Raw genomic sequence first — 14,177 nt, forward strand, 5'->3', positions numbered from 1 at the left:
GTATTTCATAAGGGCGTCAGCAATTGTTCCAATAGTTTAGAACTAGTTATTAAGTTACCTTGCGTCATTACGAGGGAAGTGACGTCACGACTGTTGAAGCGTATTCTTCGAGACGATACACCATCTCGTCAACTGGTTGTAACTTATTGATACCTGTTGCCAATGTATGTATGCTCTGCGATGAACACCCCCAGGAAAGAGAAAGCGAGGCCGCCCCAAAAAGAGACTTGGAGACGTACCGTAGAGAGGGGCCTAAAGCAGAGAGGCCTGTCCATCGAGATAGCCCCAAGAATATCTGCTGACAGGACCAGGTGGAGATCGCTTGCATTACCTCAAGTGCAGCAGGCCGGGAGAGGATTGAGTTAACCCTCTCCTTACCAGCAATTTTCAGGATTTTCCCCAAAACTTCACACCCAACTAACACAAAAAATATATTTTTTTATCACTCAAACACAATATATCTAAGTTCTTGCGATAAATAATTTCTTTAGCAAAACATGACCTACAAAACACTGTTCATTTTCTTTAAATTCTATGATGTATAAGAGAAATTTGAATAAGAAAAATGTTGGTTGTTTCGTAACGAATGTGACGATTTCCTATGGTTGGTAAGGACAGGGTTAATGGGTGATGGAAAAGCGTCCAATCAAAGAGTAGCAAAAATTGTTAATTTCCATTCAATGATTCAGAAACCGGGCTGAAGTCAGGCTCCCTGGGAGTTTTGGCTTTGAGGGACTTGTATAAAGTTAAACCTGAATACTAGAAACTCGGAGTGAATGTACAATAAGTAAATGTGTGATTCTGTGGTCCTATGGTATCCAACTCGCTTCCGGATCGGAATGTCCTGGGTTTGAGTACAGTTGAGTCCTTCGAAAAGGCTCTTTACTAACATTTTCTCACCTTACTCAGGTGTAAAATGAGTACCTGGTCGTTAACAACGTTGTCTCTGTCGGAAAAAATATGTAATATCGCCTAACAGGCGTCGTGCCTCATTTTACTTGTTAGGCGTTGTCAGGGGCCCTTTATAAAGCACTTTGAGCACCTTAAGTGGATATTGTGCTTTATAAAATCTCTAATGCTGACAAAACAGATAATCTTATTCGTTCTCTCATATTTATTATCATTTAATTTCTTGCCCAGCCTGCCAGGAGGGAGAAATCATATTTTTGATCGAGTACGGATACAAAGACAGCACGAACAGTATCGATCATGAGGGAGACTTCATCAAAGAACTTGTTGATGGCTGGAGAATCAAAGACAGCGGTATTCGATTCGGGGTAGTCATCTACCACGATACCGTATCTGAGGTTAGTTTGGGTTGGTTCAATTATCAAAACTGATCCAATTTTGTTACATATGTTCATATTATAAAAATCCTTTATTCAGAGCTGATTCCGGCGACCCGGCTTTCGGTCTTCTGCTGCCTTCCGGAATGAAGAAGTCGGGCATGGACAAAATACTAAGAATAAAGAGAAGAACCGCTAGACCTACCCATACCAAGCACCCGACGTCCTCTGCCGTTTTTTTCGAGCTTGGTATGGGTAGGTCTAGCGGCTCTCCTCTTTATTCTTAGTATTTTGTCCGTACCCGACGTCTTTATCCGGAAGATGCCAGAGGACGGCAGTGCCGGGTCGTCGGAGTCAATCTCCGATCATTAATGGTAGCGGCTATGTGGTCTTGTAGGATGACACTCCCTTTCGGATCGGAGAGTCCTAGGTTCGAGCCTCGCTCGGCGCATAATTGCGACCTTGGAAAAGGCTCTTTACTCACATTCTCTCACCGTAATCATGGGTATGAGTACTTGATCGTTAACAGCTTTGGAAAATAATTTTGTAAAATCGTCTAACAGGCGTCATGTCTCGTCCTACATGTTGAGTGTTGCTGCTGGCTAGGGACCCCTTGTAAAACGCTTTCAACACGTTTAGTAGATATTGTGCTATATAAAAGCTCAAGTTTTTATTTACCACAAATTTAAAACTTGTGGTAATATCTATTGATTCCAAATTCACTTTTCGGGCTAGAATTCATTGTGACATATAGGGTAAGGTGGGGGAATTCCACACCCAACTTTTTCAGTTTATTGTCATAAAGCTTCTATTGATGAGGTGAACACACAAACAGAATACAAATATCTAGACCTGTAAATGAGCTCTATAAAAATTGACTGAAACTCTTCGACAAACTGAAGATTCAATTATTTTTTTAAAAATAAGGGCATCATTGGAGAGGAGAGTGATAAATACAATATATCAAAATAGTGGGTGTTATTTCTTACTGGAAGTATGACTGCCATAATTTGATGTAGAAGGAATGCTAATAAGCATGTCATTCATATAGGTAAAGATGACTTCATCAAAGTCATATTCCTGCCTCTGGAATTTTTTTGACATAGAAAAATAATCACCATTATCATCTTTAACTTCTAGCCATGACCAATTGAATTTATTCCTCATCTTTATCGATGCTCGACAAGTCTGAATTGCGATCCACGAACAGACAGCTCAGCCATTGTGAGAACATTAGAATAATGTAGCAATGAGCAAACTTGATTTTCAATCAGTAAATGACAGAGAAAAAAAAGCTTAAATAAATATGACTTCAGGCCAATACACTGAATTATTAAGTAGAAGTGAATTATCAAGAAGAAACTTCGGCAGGCGTAGCGGAAAAATTCAAAGAATCGAAATGAAGGTTAATCGCCACAAAACAGCAAGCTCGCTTGGGCTTGAGCAAAACAATGCCAGAAAACGTCCTGATTTGCACGGGAATTAATTAGGCTACTTACCATTGTTCCTTATGATCAGGTACTCAATCAGTGAAGAAACGGTCAACCAGTTTGTTTACAACGTGAGGCAATCGAAATGTGCTTGTAGCAATCTATTCTACCTTTCGATTTGAAGATGTCTACATAACGGACTTGCGGCATTTCGCAATTTACTTTATCATAGTTTTGAGACTCGAAGGGTAAATGTGGTCAATTTTGGCTTAGATGAAACAGTGAAATTTATCGCTCGGTGGCTCAGTTAAAATTGGCTACAGTTGGAATCACGACGGATTGGAAAGTGAAAAAATAATTTAACGAAGGATGTGTGAAAATACCCAGGGAAGTGTTCAGACACGCCTTTTATAAAAAGCGTCGCTTTGTCTTGACAATATATACATCGTTAATATAAACGGTCCCCATGAGCTATGCGTAGCGCTGTGGAACACTCCTAATTATTTTACGGACATTCGACTACGATTTGTGAATTCTTTCTTTTTTTATTTCTTTCCTTTTTTAAATATTTGAATTTGACAAATTGACTGATTTCAGTTAATTGACTGAGAATTTACAGGTCTAAAATATCCCATGGCCATTCAAACATGGATTCTGTACAAATACCATTTTAAAAAGGTACACTTCATAAATTCCAGTTTTTCTCTTTATTCGCATATTCAACATTTTGGGGTAAATCCATACCCATCATGGCAAACATGTAAAAACGAGAATGAAATAATCAGGAACAATAATGGACGTCTGAAATGAACACAGCAATCTTTGTGGACTATGACATGAGACCAATAGGCCAAGGCGTGGGTCACAATAGCTCAGTTGGTAGAGCACTTGCTCCAAAATCAAAGGGACTGAGATCGATCCCGGATTTTGAGTTAAGCAATAAGTATCTTCTCCCATTCTGCTGAATGGTTTCTTGACATGGTCACGGACTGTCTCCCAGTTTAGGTTGTATAATTTGGCAGCACGTTTTAGCCTATCCAGGTGTAACGAGATCGACCGCTTTCGCCATATCTGCATGATCAGACGACACTATCTTTTCTTGTAGTCCATCACCATGATTAGCCAATCTATATTGAAAAAAAAAGAGAAAAACATGAACAGAAAACCTTACTGGATCCAGCTCTACAGATTGGGCATACATAAGTAACATCATGTTGGCCCACAATAAGGCTTATTATTCAGACAGTATTAATAGCCTACACACTTCCAAGTCTTTTGAATGATGTGATTTTCTAAGAAAAACAAAAGTAAACTATGTTGGGGCAATTCCACACCCGCTTGGTGTGGAATTGCCCCAATACAATAAAACATGAATAAGGATATATATATATATATATATATATATATATATATATATATATATATATATATATATATATATACTATTTCCTTGACATGATAGCTGGGGCCTCTCTTAGTACAATTAAAGCATTGGCTTAGGATATTGATTAAATATTTTCAAAAAAAGAGACACGAGAAATTTGAAATCCGTCGGATGTGGAATTTCTCTGACCATTGAGAACCTAAAATAGGCACAGCATCTTACTTAAGGCACATAGAACAGGTTTTGGGGAAAGTGTTACCTATACAATGAATGATTAAGCATTTCTAGCTTGTGCTTCAAAGTTGAAAAAAAAATTAACAACATTTTGCCATATTTGAAAACCATGAGTGTTGCACTTACTTTCAACGGACTTGTAAAAACTTGTAAAATTGTCAGAATTTAACAGTTGTATAAGTGGCTGCTTCTTGTGTCCAAACAGGAAATAGAAATCAATGTGGATGTGGAATTCCCCCACCTTACTCTACAGCTTTTAGACTGTTCAAATATATCAAGCGGTGAAACCTATCCAGAACGTTAGACACAAAAGAACCCAGATAATGTAATTGATGCTTATTAAAAGTGGACCTATTGGTGGAATGTCTTTCAGCAAAATCTCAAAAGTTATGCCCGCCAGATGAATCGTGACAACACACAAAACTATTTATTAACCAAAGAGAGAAAATGGAGAGGCATTGTATAGGAACAAAACAGACAATGGACGTATCGGGTAGAAACCCTTCGTCATCACAACAATACACAAATAAACGTGGAAAACAAATAAAGTAAAATGCAAAATAACTAGTATCGTCTGTACAGTTAGTATTTTCACGATCATCTGTTTCAGGCAGCCCCTACCGTTTTCTACAAAACTATTTGTAACATTTAACGGAAACGGTCTGAGAGAGAGAGAGAGAGAGAGAGAGAGAGAGAGAGAGAGAGAGAGAGAGAGAGAATATAGTGAGAACTAATCATTCACAGGCTTCCTTTAACAACCCATCTACAGTAACCCTGATTCTATTCTTAAATATCAATGTCAAGGTCATACACATCGATGACTACATAGACAACCCAGAGGGCCTCAAGAACAGAATCACTTCCCTCACCAGGCGACTCAATCCCAGCGGATCGGCAGATCTGGGTAAAGCCCTGGACTTCGTCAGAGAAAACTCATTCAAGGTCAGATTTACAGACTTACCTTCTTTAACTCTCTCCTTACCAGCCATTTTCAGAATCTTTCCCAAAACGTCACACCCACCCGGCACAAAAACAGACTTTTCCTACTCAAACAGAAAAGCAACAAGAACTTTCTATACATAATATTGTTCGACAGTATGGGCTTTATTACAGAATGTCACGTTTTAATAGCTATAGCACAAAGAAATGAAATCTGGATGAGAAAAGTGACGGTTGCATCGTAAAAAATGTGACGATTTTCCAATAGGTTGTAAGGAGAGGGTTAAAAAAAATTAATAGAAAATGTGTAGTTTTATTCGCTCTATCTAGCTTTCTTAATGTCTTATACGTTCTCAGTGCACGGATGTCATTTGGGTGAGGCAGAAAGACTTATGCCTCATGGCTGAATCACATTTTGGTCTTTAATTATTAAAAAGGAATTTTTAACTTTATCAAAGAGTGCTTTTCTCAACCACTATAGACGCTTAAGTCAGTATTTTTTAAAACTTGGCCATATGCATGATCCATCCCAAAAAGCCCATAGTTTTGATGATGCAAGTCTGTGTGCTTTATAGATAGTGTGCGCTTGGCTAAGAATCTCACAAAATTGCCATCTGGAAGTATAACGGACCAACACACAAAACTATGTGTAACCACGAATTTATAAAGTCTGAATAATACAGTTAAGTGACAATTACTTATACACGCTGATGGCAAAAAAAAAAAAAACCAATAACAAAGACCCGAATGACGTCAACTTCATGCTATCTATACATCAACACGGCAACACGTTGGGCAGCAGACACTGAGAAAAGATACAATCCATACACACCTTTTCGGATTTTTCTCTCCATGGAGAAATTTATCTTTAGGGGCTATTAATGCTATGTGAAGAATGGAATGACCTAGGAGTCAGACACAGTGAAGCGTCGAATCATGTGTCAATGCATGACATAATCAGTCGGAAGGTGAAAATTTTGGATTTGCATTTTTTGCATTTTCTGAAAGAATATGCTCCCCAGAGCATTTTAATCTTTATTTGAAATAAATCGGGTAATTTTTCATGAAGTTATGGTCAGATGTATGGGAAAGGTATCCAGCAACTGTTCTCAAATTTCATACTTTTTCAACTTGACTAGCTGTATAAAATATTTAGAAGTGAAATTAAGCTTTGATATTTCCCGAAGATGTACAAACATGTAATCATTTATGGCAAGAACTCATTTTGGATAAAAAATTGCGGAAATTAACCTTCTAATTAAACTTGGCAATATCTGTTCTGTTGTGAATGAAAGTCATTGTATTCAAGTATCGTAACTTGTATCGTCCATCTGATGTAGTATCGTTCACAACTAGCGTCTGTTCTAGAAACTTGTTGAGAGTCATTCTGTATCCAACCGTCATCCTGTACACGTGTATCTTATGTTTTGTTGTTTAATAAATGTTCTTTACTGTAACAAGTTGGTTTGTTGATTCTTGGAATAATACGTCTTATTAATTAATTAATTAATTAATTAATTAATTAATAATAATAATAATAATAATAATAATAATAATAATAATAATAATAATAATAATAATAATAATAATAATCAGGGACGGCTGGTAATAATGGGCAGGGTGGGCAAATACCAGCCTGTTTTTTCAAGTTATATGCTGTATTACCAGGTCTGAAATAATCAAATTTAAATTAGATAATTTCAAAAGTTACTACTTAAACTTTATACTTCGTACTGAAATCAATTTGTGTGTATTTTTGATAGATTGCGAACCGCCATGCACCCCGTAATGCATAAACCAGGATACGCTCCTGTTCTTTTTTATCACCCCCCCCCTCCCAAACCACTCCACTCCGCCCACATCGTCATCTCATCGTCACGTCGCCTGACGATTTTGCTGTCTGGCCTCTCTAGTACTAGGTCGGGCTAATTCAAATGAGCCCACCTTATTAACCAGTGAAAACTAAATAGAGATTTTGGCAAACGAACTTTTTCTTATTTATTGCCTTACTTATGCTGGTACCATTGATGTAATGACTTTGGGAAGGTTCCAGTATTGAATTAAATTTATTAATTTACTAATTTTATATCAATTTAGTATTAATTTGTGTTGTTTTTATATATTTGTTTATCCATTTAAACTATTTCTTTTTTTTCCTCGTTTTCTTTAGTGCTTCTCAAAACTCATTTATTTAAATTGTTTTCTTATTTGTTTGTTGTTGTTGTTGTTGTTGTTGTTGTTTGTTTTGTTTTTTAACAATTTAATTTGTTAGTTCTTTTTTTTTAATTCTTAAAGTAATTACCGCTGTATTTTTATTGCCAGACAAAATAATTTTGCAAAACAATGTAATTTTCTATTGTATTCCCTCTAATAAAACAAAACACTTTTATTCAAAAGTCACGACTAAATAAATATATAAAATACAACCACCATTTTGGTTTTCTAGAAAATTGAATTAGTATACGAGAAATACTCTTCTGAGAGAGTTGAATTCTAACTAAGTTATAGAGGAAATAAATACGTTTAAAGGAAGGGTGGGCAGATTCCGTACTTGCCCGTCCTGAAGCTAATACATACATAAGATAGTTCGCGATGAAGAGGCGGGAAGCTAGGGGTTGGTTGTGTAAGGAGCAAAGATAACAAGGTGGTTATTGTGATAGTCTAACGAATGCATGAGGAGAGATTGGTAACATTATTTTGTCTTAATTGTATTGTATGAAGTATTGGCGAAAGCCTAAGATTAAATAAACTTTGTTTTTGTTTGTCTTATTTCGACTATGGAACTGATACTTGTCATAGCCGACCTGCCTACTTGAAATAAGAAAATAAAAATCGTAGTTTTCAGGGCTAATGAAATCGTAGATATTTTGACTACCTTTAAAAATATCACCGGAATTTTCGTCTGTTTTGATAGATATCAAATTTTAAAAGACGATAAAAAATGATTGGAAACGTAATAATGATGGTGATGGTGGTAGTGATAGTGGTAGCGGTGGTGGTAGTAGTAATGATGGTGGTGGTATTATTATTGTTATTTTATTATATATATTATTATTATTATTATTATTATATATTATTATTTATTATTATTATATTATTATTATTATCATTTATTATTTATTGTTATTGTTATTATTGTTATTATTGTTATTATTATTGTTTATTTTATTTATTATTATTATTTATTATTATTATATTATTATTATATTATTATCATTATATTATTGTTATGTTATTATTATTATTTATTATTATTATTATTTATTATTTATATTATTTTTATTATTTATTATTATTATTATTATTATTATTATTATTATTATTATTATTATTATTATTATATATTATTATATTATTGTATTATTTGTACGTATTGGGGTATTACTATTGTTGTATTATTTTGTGGTTATTCATGGTATCAGTTTATTGTTTGGTTCCATTTACCTTTTTTTTTTCCACTTTCATGTATGTGGTCATCAAATTGTATGATTTATTGTCGAAAGCCTAAGATTGAATAAACTTTGTAATATCGTATGGTAACCATCATTGTCGACGACATCGTCGTTGTCATCATAATCGTCATCATCATCATCATCATCATCATCATCATCATCATCATCATCATCATCATCATCATCATCATCATTAACAACAACAACAACAACAACAACAACAACAACAACAACAATAATATTAACAACAAGTACTACAATAGCAATAAAAACAATATCAACATCATCATACAATTTCCGTCATCGTCTCCACAATTATCATTCTAACCAATAGCACCACCAAAACCACTACCATAATTACATCCTCCTCCACCACCACAACCACCGCTACCACTATTCCAACCACTATCACCACCGGCACAATCATTCTAACCACCAAGACAGCAGTAAAAATGATGCAATTTGAGCTCTGAATGAAACTCGAGTCATATCGCTGTTGTTGCTTCTCGATGAAAACTTTAATGTTTCTACATACTACTGAAAACCAGTAATGTAACAGAAATATTAATCTCGCCGTTGAGGGATTAAAGCATCTCTTTAATTTTTCGAGTGAATAAAATGGACTTATATTGTCAAGGTGTTGTCGCATTATGTGTCGTCGCTTTATTTTTTTGTTGTATTCTCTTTCGTGATTCATTTTTGATCACGTTTGGAATAATTAAAATCATTGTGAATGTGATTATTTGTGGTTTAAATATTATTTTTTAAAGGTGAAAATTTTTTTTTTAAAATTAATTTTTAAAAAATAAAATTAATTAATTAATTTTAAAAAATAGATTAAATAAATATATATATATATATATATATATATATATATATATATATATATATATATATATATATATATATATATATATATATATATATGACCGAATCATCTTTGCCCCACCGCTGTAAATAGGCTAGAACCACCACTGATAAAATAATAATAATAATAATAATAAATAATAATAATAATAATAATAATAATAATAATAATAATAATAATAATAATAATAATAATAATAATAATAATAATAATAATAATAATAATTGTTATGGACTTATACATAGAGTTACTCTAAGAAAGAGTTGCTCCCCTTAGTTATTAGCTAATTGATTTTAGTTACAGCTTAATTAGTTATTATTCATTAAGTCCATTGTTAAAATATTATTTGTGCTTAACAAATATCAGAGTGGCATGCCCTAGAGAAGGATGCACTCTTTGTTCTTTACTTTTCATAGTTGAATTACTTATACTATTTTTCCTTCTTAAAATGTTGTTACGATATATTTGTATATACTCTTAACTTATACACAGTAATAAACTGTTCTCTCACATATCACTTAACGCTTCTGAGTTGAGTGATTCCACAATATTAATCTGGAGGCCCGTCAAAAACACAATAATAATAATAATAATAATAATGCTGAAAACTTATATAGCGCTATACCAAACCTATCTTGCTTCTCATACCATCTACTAAAATCGAAACAGATATGTTTTAAGCGAACGTTTAAAAATAGACAAAGACAAAAACGAATGATCTAAGAGAACACAACAAGTTCAACCCTTTCACCTGATTATGTCATTCACTGTAACACATCTTGTTTACTTGAGAGTTGTTTCAATCCATCCCAGAATGCCCGACCAGGCGCGGTCAAGGTCGCCATTCCAATCATCCACCAGATGAGCGATCAGACGAAGGGTAACATTGTACCTGCTGCTCAGAAACTCAAGGATCAATGTGTGTCCATTGTCGGTGAGTTTGTACATCGTCCTTCACCACCTCGTCTTTTTCTTGCTTCTCATCCTTCTTCTTCTTTCTCTTTAGTTGTTTGTTGCAAGAAGATTGTTAACAAACTTAACACATGGTATAGGGCAAAAAATGATAAAATCCCTTGACGCCCTTAATATTAATAGTAATGCCATAAATCTATTGATTAAAGTTTACAATAATGATACACGTGGTAAAGATAGTATTTCAACTTAAATGTACTCATGTATATGTGGTGTACAAACATATTATATCTTTAACCGTGACATGCAAAGCATACACACACACACACACACACACACACACACGCGCATATAGACGATAACCATAATAAGATAACAATGCATAATAAATATACATACAAGATTGAAAGCCATGTCAACAACAGTGCAAACAAGTATTATTCGTCATATATAAACCTCCCATCATATAATTCCCTGTCTACTAACGCCTTGAAATAATCCAAGTTACAAGTTTATAGGTAAAACATCATCATAATCATCATCATCATCATCATCATCATTATCATCATCATCAGCATCATCATCATCATCATCATCATCATTATCATCATCATCATCATCATCATCATTATCACCATATCATCATCATCATCATCATCAGCATCATCAGCATCATAATCATCATCATCATTATCACCATATCATCATCATCATCATCATCATCATCATCATCATCATCATCATCATCATCATTATCATCATTAAACATCGCCATCCCCATTCCAGGCATTGCAGTAGGAGATGACAGTCTGGACTATGACATCATTCACAACACTGTATCACAGCCAAACAAAAGCTTCTACAGCTATCACAGGTAGGTCCATACGACACTACAGACGAATGACTGGGTGGGGATCCTGACCTCCCATAGTGGGCAGGGAGGTACTTGCTGTGTCTTCTATCCCCCCATACGCGTTTTCCAATTGTTTCCTGTCATTGTCTTGGAATGAGATTTCTTAGTTTTGTCCTGACCCTTGACGGAGTCCTTGGCTGGGAGGGAATACAGTCAAATGTATAATTATAGTTATGCATTGTATTATGTTTAGTTTACATATTATATGTTTGGTAAACATTTGAGTATATTCCTCTATGCTTGTGTCTGGATAAGACTTTTAGGTGATCTCAAACTAAGTACTTTGGCGGTGTGCTCTTGGAATCTACATCTGTTCCCTATTTAAACCAATTTCCCTTTGTCTTACCTTTTCTTTTGTGCTTTAATTGTAATTCTAGAGCTTTTTACAATCCCATTTTCTTCCTTTTTACTGGCGCTGATATGACCTTAATGTGTTGCAAGCTCCGTAAAACCTTTAAAAACAAAACAGACGAATGAGATAATGTGGTAGTGGCGTTGATAAAATGAATAAACAAAAACATTGATTATATATGTCTTCGGGCTTCGAGCGGAGGCTATTTGCATTACAACAATGCCTGACCTGCATATATGTACACGTTGGGTGTAATGGTAGCAGGTCTGACCGGTAATCAGGAGGGCTGAAATTCGATCCCCAGTCAAGGAAGACAGATTTTTAAGACGTTTTATTTTCTAGTATTTTTCTTTCTTGCTTTGTCTGTTTCATACACACTTGTTCATACCTTATCCTACCGTAGCCATCGTTAACTTATTGATAGTATAACGGACCAACACACAAAACTGTGTGTATCCATGAACGTTTATAGTCGGGTTAATACAGTTCGGTGAGCATTACTCATACACGCGGATGGCAAAAAAAAACAATAACAAAGACCTAAGTGACGTCATCTTCGAACTATCTATAGCCTGACACTGACCAAAAAATGACGTCATAATGCCAGTCTTTGGCCACAAAAGAAAACAAATCGTGAGTTGTATTCAATAGTTCAACCAATGGGACCACTTGTTTCCATGAGCTCTAGTAACGACAACTCACTAGGCGGTGCAAAATCCAAAAAAATTACGTCAAAATGCCAGTCCTTTTGGGTTCCAGTGTCAGGCTATAACTTTACGATGGCTAAGATCCTACACCCATGGGGGGGGGTCCCGATAGCTCAGTTGGTAGAGCACTCGCTTCAGACGCAAAGGGACCAAGATCGATCCCAGGTGCAGTCGAGATTTTTACAACCCCCCCCCCCCCTCTCCAGCCCTGTCCACCCAGCAGTGAATAGGTAGTTGAGTCTTTTAAATCTGGCGGGAAGTACTTTGCGATAGACTAACGTCATACTATCCAAAGGATAATAGTAAGGAATTGCTATTTATTGACCGTTTCACGCTACAGAAACTGGGATAAACCCTGGTTCCAAGGCCCCAATGCCTCTGAAGACTTCTTTAAAATAAAAAAAATCTCACTCCAGTGCGGCTACTTTATGTGATAAAGTGGTATGACACTCGCTTTCGGATCGGAAGGTCCTGAGTTCCAGCCTCGCTGGGCGCATAGTTGAGTCCTTGGAAAAGGCTCTTTACTCATATTCTCTAACCGTACTCAGGTGTAAAATGAGTACCTGACCGTTAACAGCGTTGTCTCTGTCCGGATTAAAAATTGTAATATCGCCTGACAGGCGTCAGTCATGTCATGTCTCGTTCTATAATATTATGTTACGTGTTGCTGTTGGTCAGGGACCCCGTGTAAAGCGCTTTGAGCATATTTAGTGGATATTGCGCTATATGAAATCTCATTTATTCATTTTTACACCAGTGCCGGCTTGTTAATTTCTTCATTTGATATCCCTCCCCAGGAGTTACTATGATATGGAAAACGCTGCCAAATGGGTTCATTACTATTACCCTGGCTGTCACTCGTCATCACGCCAAAACGACGGCACTGCTACTACTAGCAACCCCCAAACAGCCTCAACAACTCAAGCTGCAACAACCCGCGGTCACCATCACCACCATCATCACAATAATGATGATTAAAGAAATAATTAAATAAACATTATGGCGATGATGATGATGATGATGATGATGATGATGATGATGATGATGATGATGATGATGATGATGATGATGATGATGATGATAGAGCAGTGGTAACTACTAGTTACTAGACTCATCGCCTCGAAACGGTGTTATGCCGATGTGTTCTTTAGATGCCAGAAATTGAAATTTTTATAGTCATGATATTATAATATTAGGGACGAAAAATCGTGACGTCATTCGTTCAACTTTTTCCGGTTCTAAAATCATTCCATAGAAACGGTGTTTTGCCGAGGTGTTCTTTAGATGCCAGAAATTGAAATTTTATAGTCATGATAATATTATTATAATAATAGGGAAGAAAAATCGTGACGTCATTCGTTCAACTTTTTCCGGTTCTAAAATCATTGGAAGTGTGTATGTAACAAGTCCTTTGGAGGATTAATAATGAATAGGTTACATTATATTGATTGGATTCTTAGGTAGCATAACTATTTTAGTAGTAAAATGTGTATGCAGATTCTTAGAATTATCGGGCGTATATCAACAAGGATGAATGATCTTTATTGACGATCAGAGTCTACGAGTATTTAGACTAGAAAATAAAATGCCATTACTCTGAAACTAGTAGATCGTTTACACAAGGTATGTATGTATCCAGTCCTTAGGATGAGTGGTTTTACACTTCCAACGAGATTGGAACCAGTGTATTTTATTTATTT

At 35.4% G+C, this 14,177-nt stretch overlaps 1 protein-coding gene across 1 annotated transcript; it reads left to right on the top strand.

Annotated features, from left to right (window-relative positions):
- The first annotated feature begins 180 nt into the window (after window positions 1-180).
- Window positions 181-14,177, top strand: LOC144956313 (collagen alpha-3(VI) chain-like). Its single transcript, XM_078886812.1, has 6 exons — window positions 181-361; window positions 1,141-1,307; window positions 5,139-5,276; window positions 10,407-10,527; window positions 11,292-11,379; window positions 13,275-14,177. The coding sequence occupies exons 1-6, from the start codon at window positions 181-183 to the stop codon at window positions 13,453-13,455; spliced, it is 876 nt and encodes a 291-aa protein (XP_078742938.1). The 3' UTR covers window positions 13,456-14,177.

This window comes from Berghia stephanieae, chromosome 11 (genome assembly GCF_034508935.2).
Source record: "Berghia stephanieae isolate SIO BIC M18660-M18661 chromosome 11, UCSD_Bste_1.3, whole genome shotgun sequence".
Taxonomy (NCBI): domain Eukaryota; kingdom Metazoa; phylum Mollusca; class Gastropoda; order Nudibranchia; family Aeolidiidae; genus Berghia; species Berghia stephanieae.

Coding starts and splice junctions, on each gene's coding strand:
- LOC144956313 (XM_078886812.1), top strand. CDS start 181: ATGAACACCCCCAGGAAAGAGAAAGCGAGGCCGCCCCAAAAAGAGACT. Junction 362..1,140: donor GCAGGCCGGGAGAGGATTGA/GTTAACCCTCTC, acceptor TTTCTTGCCCAG/CCTGCCAGGAGGGAGAAATC. Junction 1,308..5,138: donor ACCACGATACCGTATCTGAG/GTTAGTTTGGGT, acceptor ATCAATGTCAAG/GTCATACACATCGATGACTA.